Below are 22,873 nucleotides of genomic sequence, written 5' to 3'. Positions count from 1 at the left end.
CTGTTGAAGGTGACAGCGACTGACACTTATGTTGTGATTGAGACTGCTGATACGCATTTTGCTCCCCCTGAACGTCTTTTTGAAATTGTCCTGTTTATAGAAGGTGACATGCAGCGAACTGTAAAAGGGGTATTTTGGGAAAATCTCTCGTCTACGTATGACATTTTGCTTTCGGAGGCTGACTGGCCCCCACCTTTTGTTCTCGCAGCTCCGCGAGGGGAGGAGGTGATCCTCCCCAGTTTCGCGCACACTGTATCAAGAGTGGAAGCTCTGCATTTTGCAGAAGAGTGGGCTCTGGCGCTTGCGCCGGCTGTGTATCGCAATCAGTGTGGCTGGGATAAATTGTCTCCAAGCCACAAGATTCCGTTGCGGTCTCAGCCGCAGCCTCAACCTCAATATCCCATACGGCGTGAAGCCAAAGCCTCAGTCGCAGCTATCCTTGAACAATTGGAATATCAAGGTGTAATTGAAACGTGTGTGTCACCAATGAATAACCCCCTTTTTACTGTAAACAAGCCGGACGGCTCATATCGTTTGGTTTTGGATTATAGGCATTTAAACTCGCATTACCGTAACTGCGCAGTACAGAATACTCATGGCTCTGCTTTAGTGAATAGTCTTGAGCGTAAACGGTTCAAAACCACGCTTGACATTTCCAATGGTTTTTATGCCCATAGATTAGATGGTCTAAGTTCCCAATGGACCAGTTTTACATGCGGCGGTGTGCAAAAAATGTTTCGGCGTCTTCCAATGGGCTATAAGAATAGTCCTGGGGTGTTCTCCGCCCGCATTGTCTCTCTTCTTGAGAGCATCGACCCAGTTGCTTGTTCGTATGTGGATGACATTTATCTCACAGACGACGATCTTTGGGAGCATCTGTGTCGTGTAAATAGCATAATTTGTAACTTTGCAGACATAGGTTACAAGTTTAACTTTGCAAAGTCGCACATTGCAGAGTACACAGTGTTGTTTCTCGGCTACGAGCTAAACAACGAGGGAAAGGGGTTGGCACCTCACTTCCTGGAGAAATGCGCACAGCTGCGCTCTCCGACAACACTGAAAAAATTACAATCTTAACTGGGCTTTTTGAATTTCGGAAGGACTTACATTCCGGAGTATGCCCAGCGTATCAAGCCTCTATATGCTTTGATACAATCATCTTTCTCCAAATCATGCTGGTTGCCTGAGCATTCAGCCATTCTGCAGTCTTTGCAGGCTGATTTGCTCGCTTCTGAATACTTACAGACTCGTGATAACCAAACCAACCTGGTGATAAGAATTATACCTGGGGCGGTGGGTTTCACGTACCTGACTTTTAATGAGGGAGATACAGTACCTATTGCTTACAAGTCACACTTGTACACTTCGGCTGAATTGCGTTTTTCCACTGTGGAGAAAGTTTTAACGGCTGTGCAGATGGCAATTCTTAAGGAACGTGCCCTGTCACAAGGAAAGCGCATGTTGGTTGTTACCCCGTGTCCTGCCTTAGAGGCGGTTACGAAAGCCAGTGTACCTAATTCCAAAGCTTTGCACCCTCGGTGGATTCAATGGGCTGCATCCTTGACGTACCAGGATGTCACGTTTATTTTTGACGCCATTTTACGGTCGCAGGAGTACTTACAGTATGAATTTGTTCATCCTGCTCCTTTAGCAATGCGGCCGTTGGAGGATTTCCATTGCATCATTTACACTGATGGTTCGGCGCAGGTTGCGCATGGCTCAAAACAAGCCTACGTTTCCGCTTGCGCCATTGTGGTCGGTGCCATGGTGAACGATGAGTTCAAGTCCAGTGTCGTGCACAAACAGACGCTTGGGGACTGCACTGCACAATTAGCAGAGCTTCGCGCTCTAATGCTTGCATTGGAGTACGCAGATCCTAGTGTGACGACTTTGATCGTAAGTGATTCTTACTACTGTGTCCAGTCTTACAATGAGAACTTGTTCTTTTGGATTCAGAATGAATTTCGTGATTCCAAAGGTAGCACAATAAAACATAAAATGATCTGGGTCCAAGTGGCGGAACTTAAAGAGAAGTTGCCACTCGTGTTTGTGATTCATACTCTCGGCCATCAGCGCGTGGGGGTCCACGCTGTTGGTAATTCGCTTGCTGATGAAGTAGCGAAGTCAGCGGTATCGAAATACTTAGTTGCAGCAGTCACGAGGTCCAAAAGCAAAATAGATAATGACATCTTGGCAGCTGTTGCTGCAACCGAGAAGGGAGGTAAATATCCTGCGGGGTTCCCTTCTAAATACACATACCACTTAAGTCCCGATAAGGTTCCTTATGTGAAAATTCCTGATGTTGGCGAACGTCTAGTTCCCAACTCGGATCGCAGAACGGCTTTGATTACAGCGGCTCATGAAGGTGTGGCGTCTGCGCATGCGGGCGTCTCAGCCACTGTAACACAGCTACAACAGAGGTTCTGGTGGCGGGGACTGTACAAACAGACGCGCGATTATGTCCTTCAATGTGACATTTGCCAGCAGATTAAACCTTCAACTGCTGCGCGTCCGCCTCAGACACAGTTGTACATCTCTAATAAACCGCTTGGATGCGTTTATTTGGATCACTGCGGTCCTTTTTCTTCTGATACTGCATACAAATACATCTTAGTAGCAGTTGATTCATGCACACGCTTTGTGTGGGTATGGCCACATCGGCGCGCTGATTCACGGACTGTCATTAAGGATTTGCGAGTCTTTGTGGGAATTTTTGCCTGTGGTACCTTCCATTCGGATCAGGGTCCGGCTTTCGCCTCTAAGGCGTATAAGGATGCTATGGTTTCGTTGGGGGTCCAAGTCAAGTTTTCGAGTCCCTACAGGCCCGAGGGCAATAGTGTTGTTGAACGAATGAACCGCGACTTAAAGCAATCTTTGACAGATCGAGTTATAGGCACTGGCAGAAACTGGCTGACCCACCTCAATGGCGTGCAGCGTGCGCTTAATAATCTCCCTAGAAGGTCTCTGGGTGGGCGGACCCCGTACGAAATGCTCTTTGGTATCAAGATGTACGTCCCTGACCTCGATGGTTTAGACTGCAAGGCCCAGGCCTCGGCCTTTGACGTAGATGAACATTCCAATGTTTTACAGGATCTACAAAAGACCAAAGACAGTCTAGCAAAGGAACATTTGCCCTCCACATCGGATGATGCGTTGCAGATCCCGGTAGTTGGCTGGCTACCCCAAGTTGGAGAACTGGTTCGAGAGAAGATCGATAACAAGAAAGAGTTTGGTCCCTCATATCGAGCACCGGTTCGAGTTCTTGGAGTGAAGGGCACAAGAACAGTCATTTTACCACCACTTCCGTGTCGTAAAGAAAACAGATTTATTTCTATTGACAATGTCAAGACACACAGGGTGGCCGATTTTTCATAGCATTTTTATCACTGGAGGGGTTTTGTCCTACGGGTCCTGGCTGGACAATATACGTTATATCAAAAACAAAGATGCCAGGGCTCGGGTTCAATCCACAACAGCTTTTTATTTAGCTGGTGTGTGCCTTCTTTTTTTGGATTCCGAAGGTTTATATTTTCATTTAAACATTTTCAAAATTTCGTAAATATTTACATTTTGTACAAGCTGCAGAGGATTAGACATTCCTTAAACAGTGGAAACATTACAAACATAAATCATAAATTGCGATACTTTCAAAACAAAAACAATTGTAACATTCATTTATAGTTACACTTTCACTATTTGATTTAGAAAACAAACTCAATTTTGTACACCTGACATTGTTCTGGTACTAGTCCTTACGACCAAGCAAACATAGTTCTTTGGACTAGACACATTGGGCCATATGGCTTTGATTAAATCGCCCTATGTTCGTGTGCTAACCCTTGAGATTTGGGTTGCCTTTGAAACAGCCGAACAGCTGACGCGTTTCCAAACCCTTTGTTCAGTTAATAGGGTTCTTCCTCAGGGCTGAGCTGTGTACCTAAGGTGTAAGATTGGGGGACATTTAGTATCTCCTTTTCTTAAATTTGTTTGACCAACATGTTACATGAATAAAAACTTGGGGGATAGTTTTACCTCTTCTCACGTTGATGTTCACTGTGGTTTTTGGACACAGGGCATCTGGTTATCTTTAGTTGTCACCATAGCCTAAACAGTGAAATTAAAGGATGGTGTTCTTATAAGTTTTTTTTTGGTTCTGACGCTTGTTTACACATTTCATGTCCGTATTTACGCTGTGCCAGCACTTACTTGTTGTGTGTTTTAGATCACTCACTAGGGTGGGGTGCCTGTTTACGGAAATTTTCGGAGTTCTGCGGTGTTTCGTTCTGTTAAAATGAAAGTTTAAATCAGTCGATATGTGGCAATGACTGAATGTTAGTTGCGCAGTCTAATGGAGTCGAACTTACTTTTACGTGAAGCGGTAAAAATCTCATATGCGGATCCACTTTCTTTCGTTTGATACGTCTTGTCCTCCTAGCGGTTAGAGGTTCTGTGAATTTAAAACACAGTGGTGACGACCACAGTGGGTTTCTGGAAGCGCTCGTGGTTTTGCCTGGCTATGCTTCGATATATTTTTGCGAACTTCTTACCTTTATCGCTAGTTCACTAAGGAGTTTCAGAAGTCTCCGTGAAGCCGCATGACTGTCGTTCCTTACGCTGCTGGTCGAATGTGATTACCAACACCCAGCGGAACTCCTTTTCCTGTTTAAATATTCTGCTAAGCATTGTGGGACTTGTAGTGTTCCGTATCTAACGGTGTTTGGCACTTTTTAAAGCTTAGGTTGTGCAAAGCTGGATGGCGTTGTGTTTAACGCGGGGACTGGCACATGTTATTGCAGGATGGTGCATCTTCACAGGGGGTGGTTTAGCAGGGGACTCAGCAATTTGATCTTTGTAATTCTGACATTTCGTTCAACCCATCCACCACACAGTTACATTTGAGAATTAGATAGGCTTCTTTTTTCAGCAACATGGCATCTATGTTTCCTCCTCTGGGAGGAACTTTCATGGCTGATAATACTGTCCATTTAAAATCTGTCTCAGTGTGTTGTTGTTCCACAAAGTGTTGTACCATAGGGGCAGTCAACACTTTGTGTCTGATTCTAGATCTATGTTGAGCTATTCGCTGATTTACTTTTTGGGTAGTTTTCCCGATGTACAGCTTAGGACACGGGCACATGACTGCATATATTGCATTTTTTGTTTTATAATTAGAGAATTCTTTGTGTGTCCATTTCATTGTTTTGAATTGAAATTCCTCCCCTTCCATTGTATTGGGGCAGGACACGCACAAGCCACATTTATGATGACCTGCTATTGGAGGTAATTTCCATAGCGTGCGCAAGTCCGCTTTGGCTTGGCTGACTCCCAGGTCAGCTCTTACAATGTATTGTGCAATGCTTTTGTTTTTCTTTAGAGCGAACAATGGTTTCTCCATTGGAACCTCCGAATTCATGATTAAATGCCAATTCTTTAAAATGATAGACTTCAGTTTGTTTGTATATGGCCCGAATGTTGTGACACAAACTGGCCTTTCAAGGGTTTTGGTCTCTTTTTTTCTCAATAGTTCTTCTTGTGGCGTGTACCATGCCCGTGTGGTTGAATGTTTCAATAATTTCGAGGGATAACCTCTGTTCTTTAATTGGTCACTGAGTATTTGAGAGTGCGTTATGAAGTCTTCCTTTCGAGAACAGTTACGTCGAATTCTCAACATTTGACCATACGGTAAATTAGATTTCAAACTTTTGGGGTGGTAACTTGCGTAATGCAAGATAGTATTTTTGTCCGTGTTTTTGCGGTGTAAGGTAGTTGTCAATTTATTTTCATTGGGAAAAACTACTACGTCAAGGAAGGTGAGAGATGTTCTGCTGTGTGTCATTGTGAACTTTATGTCTGGGTGTCTGGTGTTGAGCCACTGATGGAATTGGGCAAGTATTTCTTCAGACCCTTTCCATTGACACCAGATATCATCAATGAAACGATACCATGTTGTTATGTTTTGTTTGAATGGATTGTTGTGGTAGATGAAGCGCTCCTCATACAGGGCCATGAAGAGGATCGCCATTTCCGGGGCATAAGGACACCCCATGGCGGTCCCCTTCACCTGCACGTAGAACGCATCCATGAACCGGAAATAGTTTCTTTTGAGGGCTATCCTCGCTAAGTCAATGATAAAGTCTGTGGGGACTCTTTGTGGTCGGGGACGTGTATCCAAGTAGTACTCCATTGCTTTCAATCCCTCCTCCTGAGGGATTTGGGTATATAGAGAGGTGACATCGAAGGATACCATCAGTTCTTGAATTTCATCAAATGGGACCCCTTCAACCTTGTTAATAAAATCCGTGGTATCTTTAAGGTACAATGTCACTTTGGGCAAGAAAGGTTTTAGAAACACATCCACATATTTGGCCAGTGGTTCTAATAGAGAATCGCACCCGGAGACTATAGGTCTTCCGGGAGGTTCAGTTAAGTTCTTATGTATTTTCGGTAGAAAATAAATAACTGGAATACGTGAACTTTTTTTGTTAAGATATTGAAACTCTTTTGTTCCTAATATCCCCTTGTCACGACCCTCCATGAGTTTTGTCTGAATCTCAGCTTTTATTTGAGAGGTTGGATCCTCTTTGACTTCTCTATACCACTCAGTGTTCTTGATTTGACTGTTGGCTTCTGCAATGTATTTGTCCCTAGCCCAGACCACCAGTGCGCCCCCCTTGTCAGCGGGTTTAACCACTATGGAATCATCATTGCGTAGATTGTTCAATGCTATTTGTTGCTCTCTGGTGATGTTCCTTTTCAGGAACATTTTTTGTTGACTTAACTGTGTGATGGAGGATAGAACGACCTGTTCAAAGGCTATTATTTCCTTTGGTATTGTGTACGTTGGGGGAACGAATGTAGATTTGTTAGAATGATTCGAGGGTTCTGTTACTCTGGTGTCTTCTCTGTTATGGAAAAATGCCTTTAGTCTCAGTTTACGACAGAATTCTAGAGCTTCTATTTTCAAATTCGTTAGGTCGGTATTAGTTGTTGGCACGAACTTGAGACCTAATTCTAGAACAGATTTTTCATGTACGGTTAGTTCTTTGTTCGAAATGTTTATTATGGAGGTCAGGTTTATGTCTTGTACTGGGTTCTTCGTGTTCTCATTTCCCATGGTTGGGGCTGCGGTTTGAATCTGACTCTGCCTCTGCCTTCGCCCTTCTCTAAAAAAGGATTGTTACGTTTGGATGGGCCCTCCCTTGGGTCTGAATCACTCGCAGATTCTGATGATGAACTCTCTGAAAAAGTTACAAATCTATTTTTGGACCTCCCTTGGTATTGTGATAATGCTCGTCGAGATTCTAATTGGGTGTAGTAGTCCTCTTTTAAGTAAGGGTAAACTGACTCAATTTTAAAGGCCTTAACGTCTTTGTCAAATTTGTTAGACCTAAAGTTGATGGTGTTGTCTCTAAATGTTGCAATTTCCTTATCAATTTTTTCAAGTAGAGCTTTGGCTTCTGTCCCAGTGTGGTTGTCCTCTATCGCCTTAATTAGTGCCTCGATTTCTTCCTGTTCTTTTTGGCAGATTCTCTTAGCCGTTTCGACTGTGTGGACCATAAGGTCTCTACTACACTTTGTCGCTATATAGCTAAAACCCTTTTTGTATACTGGGTCCTCTGTGAACACCACCGGTACGTTTTTCACTTGAAGGCCCCAAGGGATGGTACCTGCCTTGAGGTGTTCAAACAAGAAATGCCCGTGTAATTCTGTGCGTGTATGTTTTTTGTGCAATCTTAGTAACTTATCACTTTCATTTTGTTGTTGTGCATTTGTGCTAAGTTTGATCGAGGAGAATGGAGAAGGTCCCGAAATCAAATTTTTGATGTGGTCCTCAGAAAAGGAAAGTGTTTCCTCCTCTGACATGTTCCAACAGGTTATGTTCTATAACCCGTTGTCCAGATAACTGGAATGTTGTTATGACTTGATTGTCAAAAAAACCCGCGCAGGCTTTGCCTGCTCTTTCTACTTTTATCACTGGAGGGGTTTTGTCCTACGGGTCCTGGCTGGACAATATACGTTATATCAAAAACAAAGATGCCAGGGCTCGGGTTCAATCCACAACAGCTTTTTATTTAGCTGGTGTGTGCCTTCTTTTTTTGGATTTCGAAGGTTTATATTTTCATTTAAACATTTTAAAAATTTCGTAAATATTTACATTTTGTACAAGCTGCAGAGGATTAGACATTCCTTAAACAGTGGAAACATTACAAACATAAATCATAAATTGCGATACTTTCAAAACAAAAACAATTGTAACATTCATTTATAGTTACACTTTCACTATTTGACTTAGAAAACAAACTCAATTTTGTACACCTGACATTGTTCTGGTACTAGTCCTTACGACCAAGCAAACATAGTTCTTTGGACTAGACACATTGGGCCATATGGCTTTGATTAAATCGCAACTATAAATGAATGTTACAATGGTTTTTGTTTTGAAAGTATCGCAATTTATGATTTATGTTTGTAATGTTTCCACTGTTTAAGGAATGTCTAATCCTCTGCAGCTTGTACAAAATGTAAATATTTACGAAATTTTGAAAATGTTTAAATGAAAATATAAACCTTCGGAATCCAAAAAAGAAGGCACACACCAGCTAAATAAAAAGCTGTTGTGGATTGAACCCGAGCCCTGGCATCTTTGTTTTTGATATAACGATTTTTCATAGCATGACACCGGCTGTATCCTGTCCTTCCATGGTGAGGCACTCTGTGCTGGCAATAACTTCTGGTGCAGAACAGGAGGTGTCCCTTGAGATGCCTGCCATATCCAGTCCTTTATTAAATACTATTCCTGTTACTAACATTGATGAGCTGAACTACACTTATCCTGCTGATTTATCGATGCCTGATTTACAGACCCGTTTGGCCGGCCAATCCGGATTCTCTTTTGACACTGTTTCGGAACTTTCGAAGAAACCCTCAACTATTGCAAAATATGCCAAGTTGTTTAAAAAACATTTTTTAATTCCCCCATGGACATACATTTGGTTGGTCCTATTTTCATTTGACCTTTTTATGTCAATTGGTTTTGTGTTTTATTTTTTCCGCCTGATCGATGGGCACTACGTTAAAGAAAGAACAGGAATTCGGTACCTGAATGGAACATTGGCCCCTCTTTCCTCTTCACATTCAGCGCACAGACTGAAACGAAACTTGAATACAGTCAACATTACTGCTTGGCCTGTCCTTGATGGGATTGTGTGGGATGCGGTTAGGTTTCAGATACATGGGCCTACTGAAGTGATTAATGTTCCGAATGTGTTTAGAGTAAACATGGGAGATGTGATTCAACAAAATATACGTTCTGATGATTGGGATATTCAGGCCGTAGAAGCATTATTCTCTGATTTGAAATATTATGCTGCCTTCGATGCTGAGGATCTGTATTTAGATACTATTAATTATGGTGATTTATTTTGTTTTCAACATTATGGTAATCATTTTTTGCATAAGACAAATTCAAGGAGGGTTGCTGTAAATTATACACAATGGGAACATTGCCCTGCTCCATTAGGTGGCAGCTCCAATACGTTTCTGAAAAAATACACTTATTTCACAGACTTTAATCAATCAAATCCTGAGTCATTTTATTTCAAAATGACACAAAAGTCCATGTCCAAAGTTAGACTTACCGATACAAAATTGCTGTATTCGAAGTCCTTTCTAGACAGGTTGGCTGTAGATGGCTACGAGTTTTGGAAAGGAACAATTGACCTTAAATCGGTTTGGGGTACCAAAGATTGGCAGGTACAAGGCACTGAGGCTTTGCACCGTGCATGTCTCATCCCGAATCACATGTTGTTTTTAAATTCATCCATTTTCCAAACAACATGCTTTGGATTGGCTACTTCTAAAAATTAAATACACCGACCATCCCAGATTTAGAGGAATATTCAGGTTGGGGTAATTTTACTGAATTGTCCATTCATGAGTTGCAAGCTCTATTGCACAATTCATCCTTAAACGTTTCCAGTTTGGATTCCAAGGGTTGGCTGATGTGGCATAGGAGTGCTGATTCTTGCCAAAGTCGTTTTCTGGGTTTGGCTGAAGGGTTCACAGAAGTCAGACCTGATCCCCGTTTTGAGGAAGATTATACTGTCACAACTTATTCTGTGGGGAAGCTGTGTCAGAATTGGTTACAACATTCCACATTAGCTGCAGTTAAACTACATCTGTCTCAATTAACTGATAATGTGGATTTGAATGATTTTATAAAAGGCCCAGCTAAAGGTAGATCCAAACGGTGGCTTTATGCGATTTACAATGAAATTTGGAAAGTTTCTCAAATTGAGGCTGCTAAGCGCCTGAGAGCAATTGATCAAGCAAATTTAGAAAGAGTGCTTGCAGTTGTCGATAACAGTATTAACACGCTTTCTTCCCGAATTTACACGTTGAACAATATTGTGTCTTCTGTTGTTGACATTGTACATGATGAAGTGTCCGTGTTATATCATGGTCAAAATCAATTGCGTTCTGGTTTGCTTGGACACTACAGACTCTGAAGTCTGGTCGAGTGCCTTGGAGATATATGAACGTCTCATCACTATTTGCCCCATTTAATTTGACTGAAAAACAGCGCATGCTTTCAATGAGAGATGCATCATTTTCTATGTTACACATTGAAAAGTTAGAATCCTTGCCCTTTTCTGTGGCTGAGGTGACTGCTGCTACATGGCTTATCCATGGTATTATTACCTTACCTTTTGCTCTGTATAAATTTACAAATTGTATGAAATATATAGCTATAGGGCGATATGAACCATTAGGCAGTGCTTTCCTCCATGAGACATGGTCTTTACCATACACATACAAATGCCTAAAGGAGGGGAATGAAGTGAATCTGAATGGTGAAGAATGTACACAGTCGCCTGACCGCTCACTAATATGCAGACACATCCAGTTGCATGGTTCTTGTAATCAGGACAAGCCTAATTTAGCCTGTGTTTTGAAAGGGACAGCGGTTCCTGCAATAGTTCCCACCTTCACTTTATTGTCCAACGGTAGTTATTTACTTTTGAATAACGAAATGTGTTGTGGGTTAATGGTCGGTATCGCCTATGTGGTTACTGTATCAGAACGTGTGGTTTGTTGCAAGAATGTGTTATATCCACCCACGCATGGGAATTCAGATGTTTCCATTTGGCCACGAATACCAACCTTGAGAACGGAGTTCAATGGTTTGAGCCGTATAAGAGCCCTATTGTCTCAGAAAGAAGTGGCCCTGAGCTCGGCCCGCGAAACTTATGTCCTTCACATAGCTAACACACGCACAGAGGTGCAGGCACTTTTAAATACTGATTTGCCGTTTCATTTCTCCGAGCTGGTTCATCAAATCTTCAATGCCTCCTCCACAACCGGTCTAGCACATTTTTTTAAATTGGTTAGCAGTGGTCTCGTGACTACGTTTGAAAAAGTATTTGGTATTATCCCTGCGTTCTTTCATTCTATATTCGCAAGCCTGTTTGGCAGATTCCCTGTTTTGCTGGCTTTGGCTGCAGGCATTCTGGTGATATTTTGCTTTCTAAAACATGGATGCCCATCCTGCGCAAGGAAACGCTCAGCCCCTACTGATGCAGTTTCGCAACCGGATGCTTGATTACTATGGCTCCTTGCCGCTTGCGACTTTAAGCACGGCTTTTGGATTATCGTTCCGATTTTCCTATTTCACATGTGTCCAACCTGTGTTTCATTGCCTGAGCTGTGATTTCGACTGGGCCATTGATTTGCGTCTCTGCTTACCGACTTCTCCTGACGTCGATTTTGATCAGCTAATGAGCCCCGTAGTTGCTCACGAGTTGGTTTGTTCTGGCGAAAGGGTTATGGCCGTGGCAGCGATGCATGGACTAATGGGTCAGTGGGACATATCCGCAGCAGCGCATGACTTTCTGGCGCATAGCATTCTCGAGAACCCACTGAGTTGTCCTCTGATGTTGCTAGAGGATTCAGTGCTGGAGGAGCACGTATGTTCTTTCCCATTGCTTAATTGGATGGCTGAACTGTTTTTGGATGATGACAGTGATTTCATGTTGGAAGCTGTAGCTACCTATTTTGCATATTCATTCAACCCATGAATGACTTTGAAGACTTTCATTATTATGGCACGTGACTTTTTAGTAATTCTGAATGGTGCCTTTTTTATTACGAACATTCAACTTTCATTTGTTCTAGGCCTGTGGACTTGTAGTTGGCCTTAAGTTCGAATTTTTATATTTTTGTGTGGCCACTATAGGCATTCATACATATTTTTTTATTATTGAAAACATATATACATTTACATACATTTAGCTTGGCTCAATATTGTTGAACTCTGCTTTCATGTTTTGCCTCTCATATAGTATTGGCTTATCTTTTCTTCCTTTTTTAACCGTCCTCGGATCATTGGGGGGGTGTCCTATGGTTACTGCGTTTCTATATATTGTGTTAAGTTAGCATGAGTTTATTAAATGTTTAAACAACATATTTTCCTTCAGCTTCAGTTTGCACACGACACCTAATTGTTATTGTAGCTTTCAACCTAGACGAAAGATGTGATTTATTTGAGAATAATATGTTATTGCTCTGATATCAGTCGTGTTTGGTACAACTGTCTGCACACTGAGAACTGCACCCTCTAAGAATAACCTAACACAAGGTTGCTGAAAGCCTGATCCTCGCACCACATTAGACATAACACAAATAATGTTGCTGCCAACATTTGGGCTCTACGCGGGTTTAAGATAGAGTTACAGGGAATGAATCAACACACTTGATGCTTCGCATGCAGAGAGCTGGTAGCTGTTGATGTGATCTCCTCCTACTGAGAATTAGAGGTATGGGCCCGCCCTGCTAGAACCCAAATGAGACCTTCTTAGATCTAATATAACATTCTAAATAGGGTGCGCGAAATATAGGTGATACAGATTTCTATAGATTTTGCATTATAATATGCTATCACCGTTCGCTTATTATGGACTAGTGACTATGCTGCTAACTCTGGTTTTTATAATATGTATGTTGATATTATATAAGATACTGCGTTTGAGAACTTTGCATTGAAAAATAAACATTTCAAACTTGCACGTGTGTTCTTTGCCTCCAAGTTTCGGTTTGTAATGATTATATAACGAAAGAGTGTTCATGTGTTCCACGATACCTGAGGTACCCTAAGTTCATGTTCTGGATTGTCTAAGTCATTGGGAAGTTATTACTACCGATGAGACACTGTAGCTAGCTTGGTAAGGGGATTTCTGAAACTAAGGTGAGTTTTGGGTCACCCTAACTCACCCAGGTTCTAGGACTCTGTGCACAGTTCTGTGGGAGAACGGAAACCCTGCTACACTGGATAAGAGGAAACAAGCGGGTCAGCTCTTCAGGCGCCGTGAGTGGCGAGTATCCGGCCTCCGGACACCCCCGATGCTCCCCAGGCAGCGGGTCGCCGGCGCCAGGTAACGTCAGTTAGCGCTGATATCCCACCAGTTCCGCAGCGCTGTGCTTTCTCAGCCGCCCGTGGGTATGGCACAGTACCACTTCAAATCCGCAGTGCCCATTCGGATTCGGTCGACCCCAATGTACAGGTAATACCACCAATGCTCCCTACTAGTGGCCGCTCTCCCAGGGCTCCGTGGCCCGTTCGACGCCCGTGCCTCTATGCTCACGCTCCAGGCCGCCACAGTGTTCAAGCTCTTGCTCTGACCTGCTTCTTGGCGTGTTGCTGTCTTTAGGGGTCTCCAACACAATCGCAGCTCAGTCCCAGCTAGCAGCGAGTTTCACAGAGTCTCGGCACTATTCCGGGTCGACCTAGGGCTTCTCAGTCAGCCCCTCAGCATTCGTCTGAGCCCTGCGCAGGGTCTACTCCCGCAGGGGACCGCCTGTCTCCCTACGTGTTTTTTGGCCTCCCTGACGCGGGCAGCCCCGTGTACCTCGAGTTCCTGTCGTCCATGGAGGATTTCCTTCTGCAGTCAGCCGAGTCAGCCCCTATGGGCTCAGAGCCACCCAACACGCAATGAGGCTCAGCGCAGCCCCAGGCCCGCGCGCCAGTCTCAGCAGCGGGCTAGGCTAGGCTCCCGATCCAGCAGCCCCTGCTCGCTGCTCTCCGCCCTGCACTACCCTCGTCAGGCTTATTTGGTGCTTACTTCCGATCTCCGAGGGATTCGCACTCCGGAGCCTCAAGTCGCCGCTCGTCCCGCAGCAAAGCTCACCACCCGGCTTGCCTCTGCTCAGCGCTGCTGAAACCCCCCTGCTCCGCCATTACATACAGGGCTTCTCTCGACTGCTGAGCTCCGGGACGGCCGCCATCTTGCCCTTTGTAATCGCCGTCCGTTCGGGATCCAATTCGCCTCAGCTGCAGGATTGAGTGGTTCCCCTGTCCGCGGGCAAGGAGGGGAGCCCGGGCAAGTCCGAGTGGCACTACCGTTGTTTCAGGCCGCCGCTGAGGGAGCGCCGCGCTCACTCGATCTTTATCTTCTCCTATTCCAAGTTCTGGCCGCCATATTGATTTAACACACCCGGTGTCTCTTTGTTCTTTTGCTGGGCTATTGTGGTATTGGAGAAGCCTTAAACCGCGTGCCTGTGGGTCCGCCGCCGTTCCTGTGTCTTTTATGCTATGCCCATTCAAGATGAATTTCGTGCCGTTAAACAGGATAAAAGCGGGGATCGGGCGCGGAGCTCCGGGCTCACGCCGCCTATTCCCTCGGCATCCAAGCCACACCCCCTGCTAGATGTCTATCAGATGTACGACTTGCTTACCTTCGGTAACGATGTATCTGGTAGAGACGTTGTCTAGCCGCAGATTCCCGAACGCCCACCCAGCCTTCCCGTTCTGCAAGGACCTTACCAAGTGGGGTTCTCCACTGGCCTCTTTCGGTTACTATTGCTTTTTCTCTCACGGGTGCTCACATTATTGCGTCTCTTTGAGAATTGCCATATACAGCCGATTCTCTCAAAGGGGTCTCTTTCCTGCAAAATGGTGCCTTTTGATTCACCTTCACCGGAGATTCATCTTCTTTTTCTTTTCTTCTCATGCTGCCTTCCCTCCCTCCCGCCTTCTTTATTGACTCGGGGTTCTGATCTCCTCTGCAGTCGTCCTTTGGGGATCTGTTGACCTCAATTTCAGACCTCCATTACTGTAGGGGCAGTGGCAGTCTTTTCATACTTTCCTGCAGTGGACTGTTCTCTCTGTGCTCCGTACTTGCTGGGCGACACAGTTCCACATGGTAATGACAGTCTATTTCTGTCTGTTGAGATATTCTTTCCTTGTTGCACTTATGGAAGGGTCTGCACTTAGCTTGCGGAGTTCTTTCTCACAGTGTCTTGCACCATCGTCCTTCTTTATTCATGGATTTTTCATCCCTCGCACACTGTTCCCATACTTTCACAGTTTTTTGTTGGTGGCTCCGCGTTGTGCCACGGAAAAGTTTCTCTGAAGAAAACTGACGTCAGCGCGCCGGGAGGGACTTATATGACCTCTCTGTCATCACGTACGTTGGCGACGTCAGGGCATGGTTGTGTGGCACCGTCCCCGGGCACGCAGAGGTGCTGCTGCAAAAAAAATTCCGGATGCAGTCTGACGCCTGGGGATATTCTAAGTTAAGGAATCTGCGGCTAGACACCGTCTCTACCGAAGGTAAGTAACTCGTACGACAATACCAAACTAAACAGGAAGCAGCCTTGCAGAGAGAAATTCCAATAAAGGAATAGAAGGGTGTTTGTTGAGATATCTCCAATAACCATAGCTCCATAGCACAGAGAGAAACCAAATGCAAGGGTCTCTTCCATGGATAGATGAACCCTGAGACAATGAGGCATATTTACCTAGAAGTAAGCAATAGATGTTGGAGTTGTTCTACAGATATTGGGCCTGTGCTTCGCATAATGTGGGGCGTTCATAAGCACATTCTCCACTGGAAATACATTCTTAGTCATATACAAGACATGCTGGCGTATCAAAGCCCTGTTGACCTAACGAATATTGCTTGGGCTCTTACCTAATATTGCTTGGGCTTTGGGTGAGCAGTGAAAAACCACATACATATACTTCACAGGTCTCCTTTTCCATAGTTGACTAGAGCAGCAAACGCCCTAATAGCACTCTACTGGAAAAAGAATTTCCCTCGCATATAACACAATAGGTATGGAAGTTACTTTCTTATAGCATAAGGTGAAAAGAGAGACTTTGAGAAGAATCACTTACTAAACCTAAAGCACCAACAGTAAGTGCCAGTTAGATTAAGAATGTTGCAGTGATTCAAATATTAATTAAACATGTTTGAACAGAAGAGACACAAGATGTCTGTCGTTTATCTCTGAAACAGAAACCTAGCTCATGAGCACACATTCATCTGTGTAATAGTGATACACTCTTTTTCATTGAACCCATCCGGCCTGGGGGTGAAGTGTTGTTGTGGGAGTGGAAGTTTCTTCTATCCAAATTTAATGAAAATGTAAGTGGGATTGCACAAGGCAGTGTTTTTTTTTCAACCCAATAAATATATTTGTGTAAAAAGAAGTGTGTTCTGAGTTCTTGTACATGCATGGAGCTATTTTGCTGAATATGAATTCAGGGAAAGTATAAAAGATAGCGATTTGCTCTTCAGGCCTAATCCTCCCTAGATAGTATTGTTGCACTCCTATTCTTGTCCTGTGATTGCCTGTCTCAAAAGCTTTGTCTGCAGTTGTGTCCTGCCTGAGCTTCTAATCCAAGAAGACTTTTCTGGGTATATGCTTTAAAAGTGGGAAGTGTAGTGAGCTGAACTGTAAGTGAAGAGCTGCTATGTCTGGAAGATGGATACCTTTGTAGGCTTCATGATTAATCTATCACTTTCTGGGTCATACAGCACAGAAAAGGCTCACGTCCTCGGCCTTCCAACACTGGCAGGTATACGTTAATGTTCGCAAGATCAAGCTGCGGATGCACACTGAAGCACTAGAGTTTAGTGAGCTGAGAGTATTACGGTGAGTATGGAGTGCTCACCTTTCTTAATTCCAAAATGTACTTTCTACTGTGTTTCCATGATCCAATCTCTTCCTCTCTGTAACTTGTTCTCTTTGCTCCATTCCATGAATTAATTTCTCTGCGAGTCACTGAATCCTCTTTTCTTCCCACATTTCATTTATTACTCTTTGTTTTAGAAATATTACCTAATCTCCCTGGAGTCCAGGCATGTTGCACATGAATGATCACACACTAATACATTCATGAATGTATTCTATGTTAAAACAACATAAATAAATATTGGTTGTGGATCTATGTAGTGCATGCAATTCAGTGGCTCTGGGGCAGTTCATCTGTATTACACCATGTCTCTGAAAGATGAAACTCATAGGTGAGAGCAATTTCAAACTGGGAACCCAGTCTTTTTGGATCCATACGCCTTGCCTGTAACGAGTTTCCTTTAAGTAAACCATAAGTTGAAGTACTTTAAAAATGTGCATTTCCTGTGATCTGTTTTCAAATTCTTGTGATTGATATCTCCTCGCAGCTCAAGTCATTGCCAAGCTTTAAGTACAGTCAAGAAGTGCATAAAGAAAAAATACAAGTAGATGTTTCTAATCTACGTGCTCAGAATGTGGAACAACATCCCACCTCACTTCAGGCTAATCCGTTCCACCGCTTCTGCTTTTACCAAAAGTACCGGAAAAACAAAATTTCAAAATGTTCCGTATCCTTCAATTAGGATTCTGAGCTTTGTCGCTTCCTACCTAGGTTTGTGCTTAAAAATATATATATTTTTTGAATACATTCATTACATTCTTGGGAAAGGCTATGTGATAAGTAAATGAACAGATTCAAATATGTTGTTACTCTCCATATTGCACAGCCAATGTGGTTGACTTTTATTACACTTGGAATATTTTGGTTAGTCCCTTGAGCCTCCTCACACTCAAGGCAGTGCTCCTCGTCGCCATTAGATTGGTGTGGCGTGGAGTGTGCTTCAAGGTCTTTTTGTTAACGCTCCATACCACACTTTCTTTCCAGTCAAGATCTTTTTGCTGATATGGGCATTCTTCTCGCCTAAAGTGGTGATGCCACAAAAAAAATCACCTTACCAGCATGCTAAGCTTCCTCACCCCTCTAAGAAGGAGGAGAGGCTTCATCACTTGGACCACAAAAGAAAACTGAGCCATTACATAGATCATACCAAAAAACACTGGGCGATTGATACATTTTTTGTGGGATTATCTGGAGTGGAGAAAGGTAAGGCTATGGAGACAAGAACCATCTCCCACTAGATTATGCTTCACATTAATATCCTCAATGCATGAGCTAAAAACGAGCATCCTAAGGGACTTCATGCTCATTCTACCAGGGCCAAATCTGCTGCCACTGTGTTAGCTTGCGGAGTCCCTGTCCTAGACATTTGTCAATTGGCTATGTTGGCGTCCCTCCACACGTTCACAAAGTCCTATTGTCTGGATAGTCTGGTTCACTGAGCGGAGCATTTTGCCCGCTTGGTTCTGTAGGACTTTCTGGTTTGAGTCTATCCACAGACCCTCCTTTAAATATGTACTGCTTTTGTATCTATTCAAGAGGTGGGGGAGACTGTGCAGAAGAACAGGTTACTAACCTCAGTAATGCTGTTTCTGGTAGAGACTCTAGCTAGCCACAGATTCCTTTCCTGACAGACCCTCTTGCCCCATCCCCATCCTTCCATCCTTCCCGTTCTGCAGTTGGCCTCTATTCATTAGTAACATCCCAAGTCTAGGAAACTACAAACAGGTTACACACATTTGCTTTTAGTTGGAGTGGACATTCTAGTTGTCTGTGTGCAGGATTGATGTCTAAATAGGCCTCACACGTCATGTCTGGTTTGGAATGCTATGAGTACCATGAGTCCAAACCCCATCAAAAGGAATCTCAGTGTCATTTTAGTAGAATTTATTTTGCTCAACCAAGAGATTTGGAGGGTCTACCATCTGTGGAATATCTCCTTTTAACATAGCCAGGAGTGGTGGAAAGTTAGCAGAATATATTTAATCAGTTAGGGGGTGATGGTGACCCCCAAAGTGCCTAATTCAGGTTGGCGCCCAGACGACCTGTGAGATCCCCTTAAGCAGCTCCGCTTCTTGCAGTGGGAGGGTAAGATTAAGGATTACTGATGTAGAAAAATTTATTTTGAAGCCTAAAATTGCTTCCTAATCTTTGAAAATGGGAGTGAGACCCTCAGGTCTGTGGGTGTAAGTAAGATGTTGTATGCAAAAAGCATTACTTTGGGCAGATCGTGACCAAAATATAGCCGCTGTAGTCTCCCCACTTCTCTAATTCTCTTTGCCAGAGGCTGTATAGCGAGGGTGAATAGGAGAGGGGATAACAGGCATCCCTGTTGAGTACCCTGCCCCAGTTTAAAAGGGGCAGAAAGTCCGCTATTTACTGTTATTTTCAAGACCGGTGAAGAACCGTTGTTATAAATTTAGAACTGAATCACTAGCTTAACAAGACCTGATATAAGAATCCCAAGTCTGTACCCGATCTAAGCCCTTCTGGGCATCCAAGATTGACAGTACTTCCTTCTTCTGTGCATTTTCAATTCAATTCAATTCAATTAAATGGATCAGTGAGTGCACGTTATCATGGGTTTGTCAATTTTGAATGACTGACATAATTTGCAGCCTTTCCTTTGCTTGGGGTTTAAGGTGATAATAGCTTCTGCCATTGAGAGGATGACTGGATGCATGTGTGAGTTTTTTTGTGAAATGGGGTCTCAATATGTATGCAAACGATTTGTAGAATCCTTTGGTAAACTCTTCTGGCCCTGTGTTTTATTAATGTTCAAAGATTGAATCTCTAGTTTCACCTCATATTCTATTATTGGTGAGTCCAAAGTTCCCTCTGCTCAGTCGATGTATCGGGCATGTGAATTTTATCTAAATAGTCTCTTTACAATGGTTGGGGAAACAGGAGGTCTATAATACCGTATAAAATTCTTGAAAAGTTTGTTTCTTCGCCTATGTAGATTGATTCTGGGTAATTAACTGTCTTTATCATAATCAATCTCCTGTCTATGTCTTATTTGCTTTGCCAACAAGGAGCCCACTCTATTGCTCTGTGTGTAGTAAACATTTTTCAGTCTTAGAAGTGCCATCTCAGCTCTTTTAGCTCTGTTAGTGTCGAAGGTCCATATTTGTCCTCTAAGGGATGTTACTTTTCTCAATTGACTTGGGTATAAGACTGCTCTATAGGCTATTTCTGCTGTGTTGAGTTCCTTCGCTAAGTGGTCTCCACGAAGTTAGCGCATCTCGCTGATGTTTGCAAGAAGGCTAATACTGACACCTCATAGGACTTCCTTAAAGGTATGCTATAGTGTTGAGTCTGAGATCTTTGTTGTCATTTTCTTCAAAGTATTGTTTACTGTGTGTCCAAAGTTCTTCTCGTAGGACTTGATCCCACAAAATCCTGTCAAAGTGGTTTATGCTGCCCATCAAGTTGGATTGTGATCGGTCATTTGACAAATAACCGAGCTAACCGTTATCCCTCCTTAGTAATTATTTACTAGATTGTAATTGATCCTGGAGTAAGTTCTGTGGACATGGGAAACTATTTTATTTGTAGTAATTTCGGTGTTGCTAAATGTCACAATGCCTAGTTGCTTAGTTGTAGTTTTCATCTGCTAAGAAAAAGCCCCTATGTGTGTCAGCATCGGGCCAGTCCTACTCAAGGACGGTCCCAAACTGCATTGAATTCCCCTATTATAATGAAGTCGTCTTCAGCTAAGACAGAATTTGTAGCCATGAGGTTGCCAAAAAGGTGTCCTGGCCAGAGTTGGGGGCATATCCTGTAACTATGGTTAACATTTTACCCTCTCGCGTGCCCTTAATCATCGACATCCTGCCCTCTTTGTTTCTTTTAATCTCTAAGCAAGAATGGAAGTGAATTATCCAAAAAGAACAGTGACTCTGTTGTGTTTTGTCCTGCTTGAGGAATGAAAGGCTTTGTATTTTTTGTTCGGAAACAGTGCCACATCTACTTTTTTATTTTGATAGGTTTCTTGGTCATTTCCAAGTCTTTTTATTGAGTTTTTGACTTGGGTAATAACAAAACATACAGCCCATTGATGGAGACCTGATATCTGAGGTTGACCAGACCTGGTACATTACAATCTTGCATATGAATTCAGGACTTATAAAAGCATATACACTATTGCGAGAGGAAGGAAGAGGGAAGACAACACCACAGCACAACAACCACACACTGAACACAAAGAAGTGGCCACGGAGCAGATCATAGACCCAGCTGGGGGGATTGGTCAGCCAGTATCCAATGAGGGTGCAAGGCCAGAGAAGGCCACATCAGGCACAGCAAGTTGAACAATGTTTTCTTGATATGGCCTCCAGACGTCTCTAGGCATCAACCTTGGAATTTGCAGAGAGGTATATGTTTCAACTTTGTTCATTACAGAAAGTCACATTCCTCAATCAATCGCATCACTTGGGAAGAAGACTTTTCATCCATGCTCAAGCTACCCAGCATTGGGCTAACAGTTAGGCTACTCGTCATCTCTTGAAACGGGATAAATGGGTTTCTTGTGCCGCCAAAATGTCCACCTTCTTATCTATTACATAGTTCCATATTCTTGTGCTTTTATTGGAGAAGTTTGGTCCCTTACATTGTGTAAGAATTAACTGTGTAAAATAATGATGCAGGTCTCTTATATGCTGTGCTTCCCGGTTTGGGTGCCAATAATCATCTCAGTGACTTGGACAAGGGCACCCTAAGTGTATGTGGCAACTAGTGTACGATATCTGTGGAGTAGAAAAGAACTCATCCCTTCATGATCCCCAACTGGGAATGTATAACCATAACACAGAAAAGAAACCGTCAAAACATATGTCAGTAACAAGTAGAGTGATGCATAAAAAGGTTCCCCATCAAGGAATACTTACCCCAAATGGATTCCCATCGCACTGCCAAGGTGAAAGGATCCATGAATCAGGATTTCTCCCAGGGAATTCTACAGATTCCACTCTGCCCCACTAAATCAAAACCCCACTTGGAATGTGTGTCACATTTCAGATCTGATCTCCACCAGTCACAAAAGAGAAAACTGCCCTCCAAATGTCAACCATGATGGGCCTGATAGTTCAACCTGTGGTATTAGAGATACCTGATCCCTAAATTTAACCTCTCTCAACTCCATATGAATTCCTGTATCTGAAAGAGACACGTTAGTGATAGATTCCTTACCTTAGAATATATCCCCAGACGTCAGACTGGATCCGGAAATTTTTGCGTAGCAGTACCCTTGCACGTCGGTAGGCGTCGTCTGCGGCTCCGCGTCCGGCGTCGTGGGTGCCGTGATGACGTCGGGGAGTACTTAGACGCCGCATCCGCGTGCTGACGTCAGTTCTTCTTTTTTCCGCGACAGCTAGCGCAGATCTGGAAAAAGTTGTACCCAAGTCACTTTTTGACTAACCTTTTGAGATCCTTTTTGATCAATTTTTTGAAGTCTATCGACTCCGACGGTGCCGGTAGGGATGCCCGGATTCAAGCCCTGCGCCGACTGCAACCGACTGATGTCGGTTACCGACCCCCATCGCCAGTGCCTGCACTGTTTGGGCCTGGACCACGACGACAAGTCCTGCTCCGACTGCCGGGCCCGACGTCTACAGCTAGACGGGAGGGGTCCCATAAGGGACTCGAGCTTCAGCAGTCTACCCCGCGCCGCTCGAGGTCCCGGTCCGAAAGGAGGTCGAGGGACCGGTCGCGGGGCCGGAGCCCCAACAGTTCCGTGAGTAGTCATCGGTCTTCGGGCTCAAAGTCCTCAGGTAAGAGGCACAAGAAGTCGAAGGGGCACCATCGCTCTTCTGACTCCCCCCGACCCTCGCGCGACGCAGCCGCGGCTTCGGGCGACACCACCCACACGGCTCCGCTGGAGCCGCAGGTGTCGCGGCCTGC

The 22,873-nt window shown here is 43.8% G+C and overlaps 1 protein-coding gene across 1 annotated transcript in view; it reads left to right on the top strand.

Moving 5' to 3' along the window:
* The window catches only part of SFI1 (SFI1 centrin binding protein), a 597,461-nt gene that overhangs the window by 116,066 nt on the left and 458,522 nt on the right, over window positions 1-22,873 (top strand). The window contains exon 6 of the mRNA XM_086942824.1: window positions 16,818-16,935. Within this exon, the coding sequence (XP_086798950.1) occupies window positions 16,818-16,935 (118 nt within the window). The remainder of the gene's footprint in view (window positions 1-16,817; window positions 16,936-22,873) is intronic.

Source organism: Lissotriton vulgaris, chromosome 11, assembly GCF_964263255.1.
Source record: "Lissotriton vulgaris chromosome 11, aLisVul1.2, whole genome shotgun sequence".
NCBI lineage: Eukaryota > Metazoa > Chordata > Amphibia > Caudata > Salamandridae > Lissotriton > Lissotriton vulgaris.
Note: the sequence above shows the minus strand (reverse complement) of the source record. Positions and strands in the feature narration are given on the sequence as shown.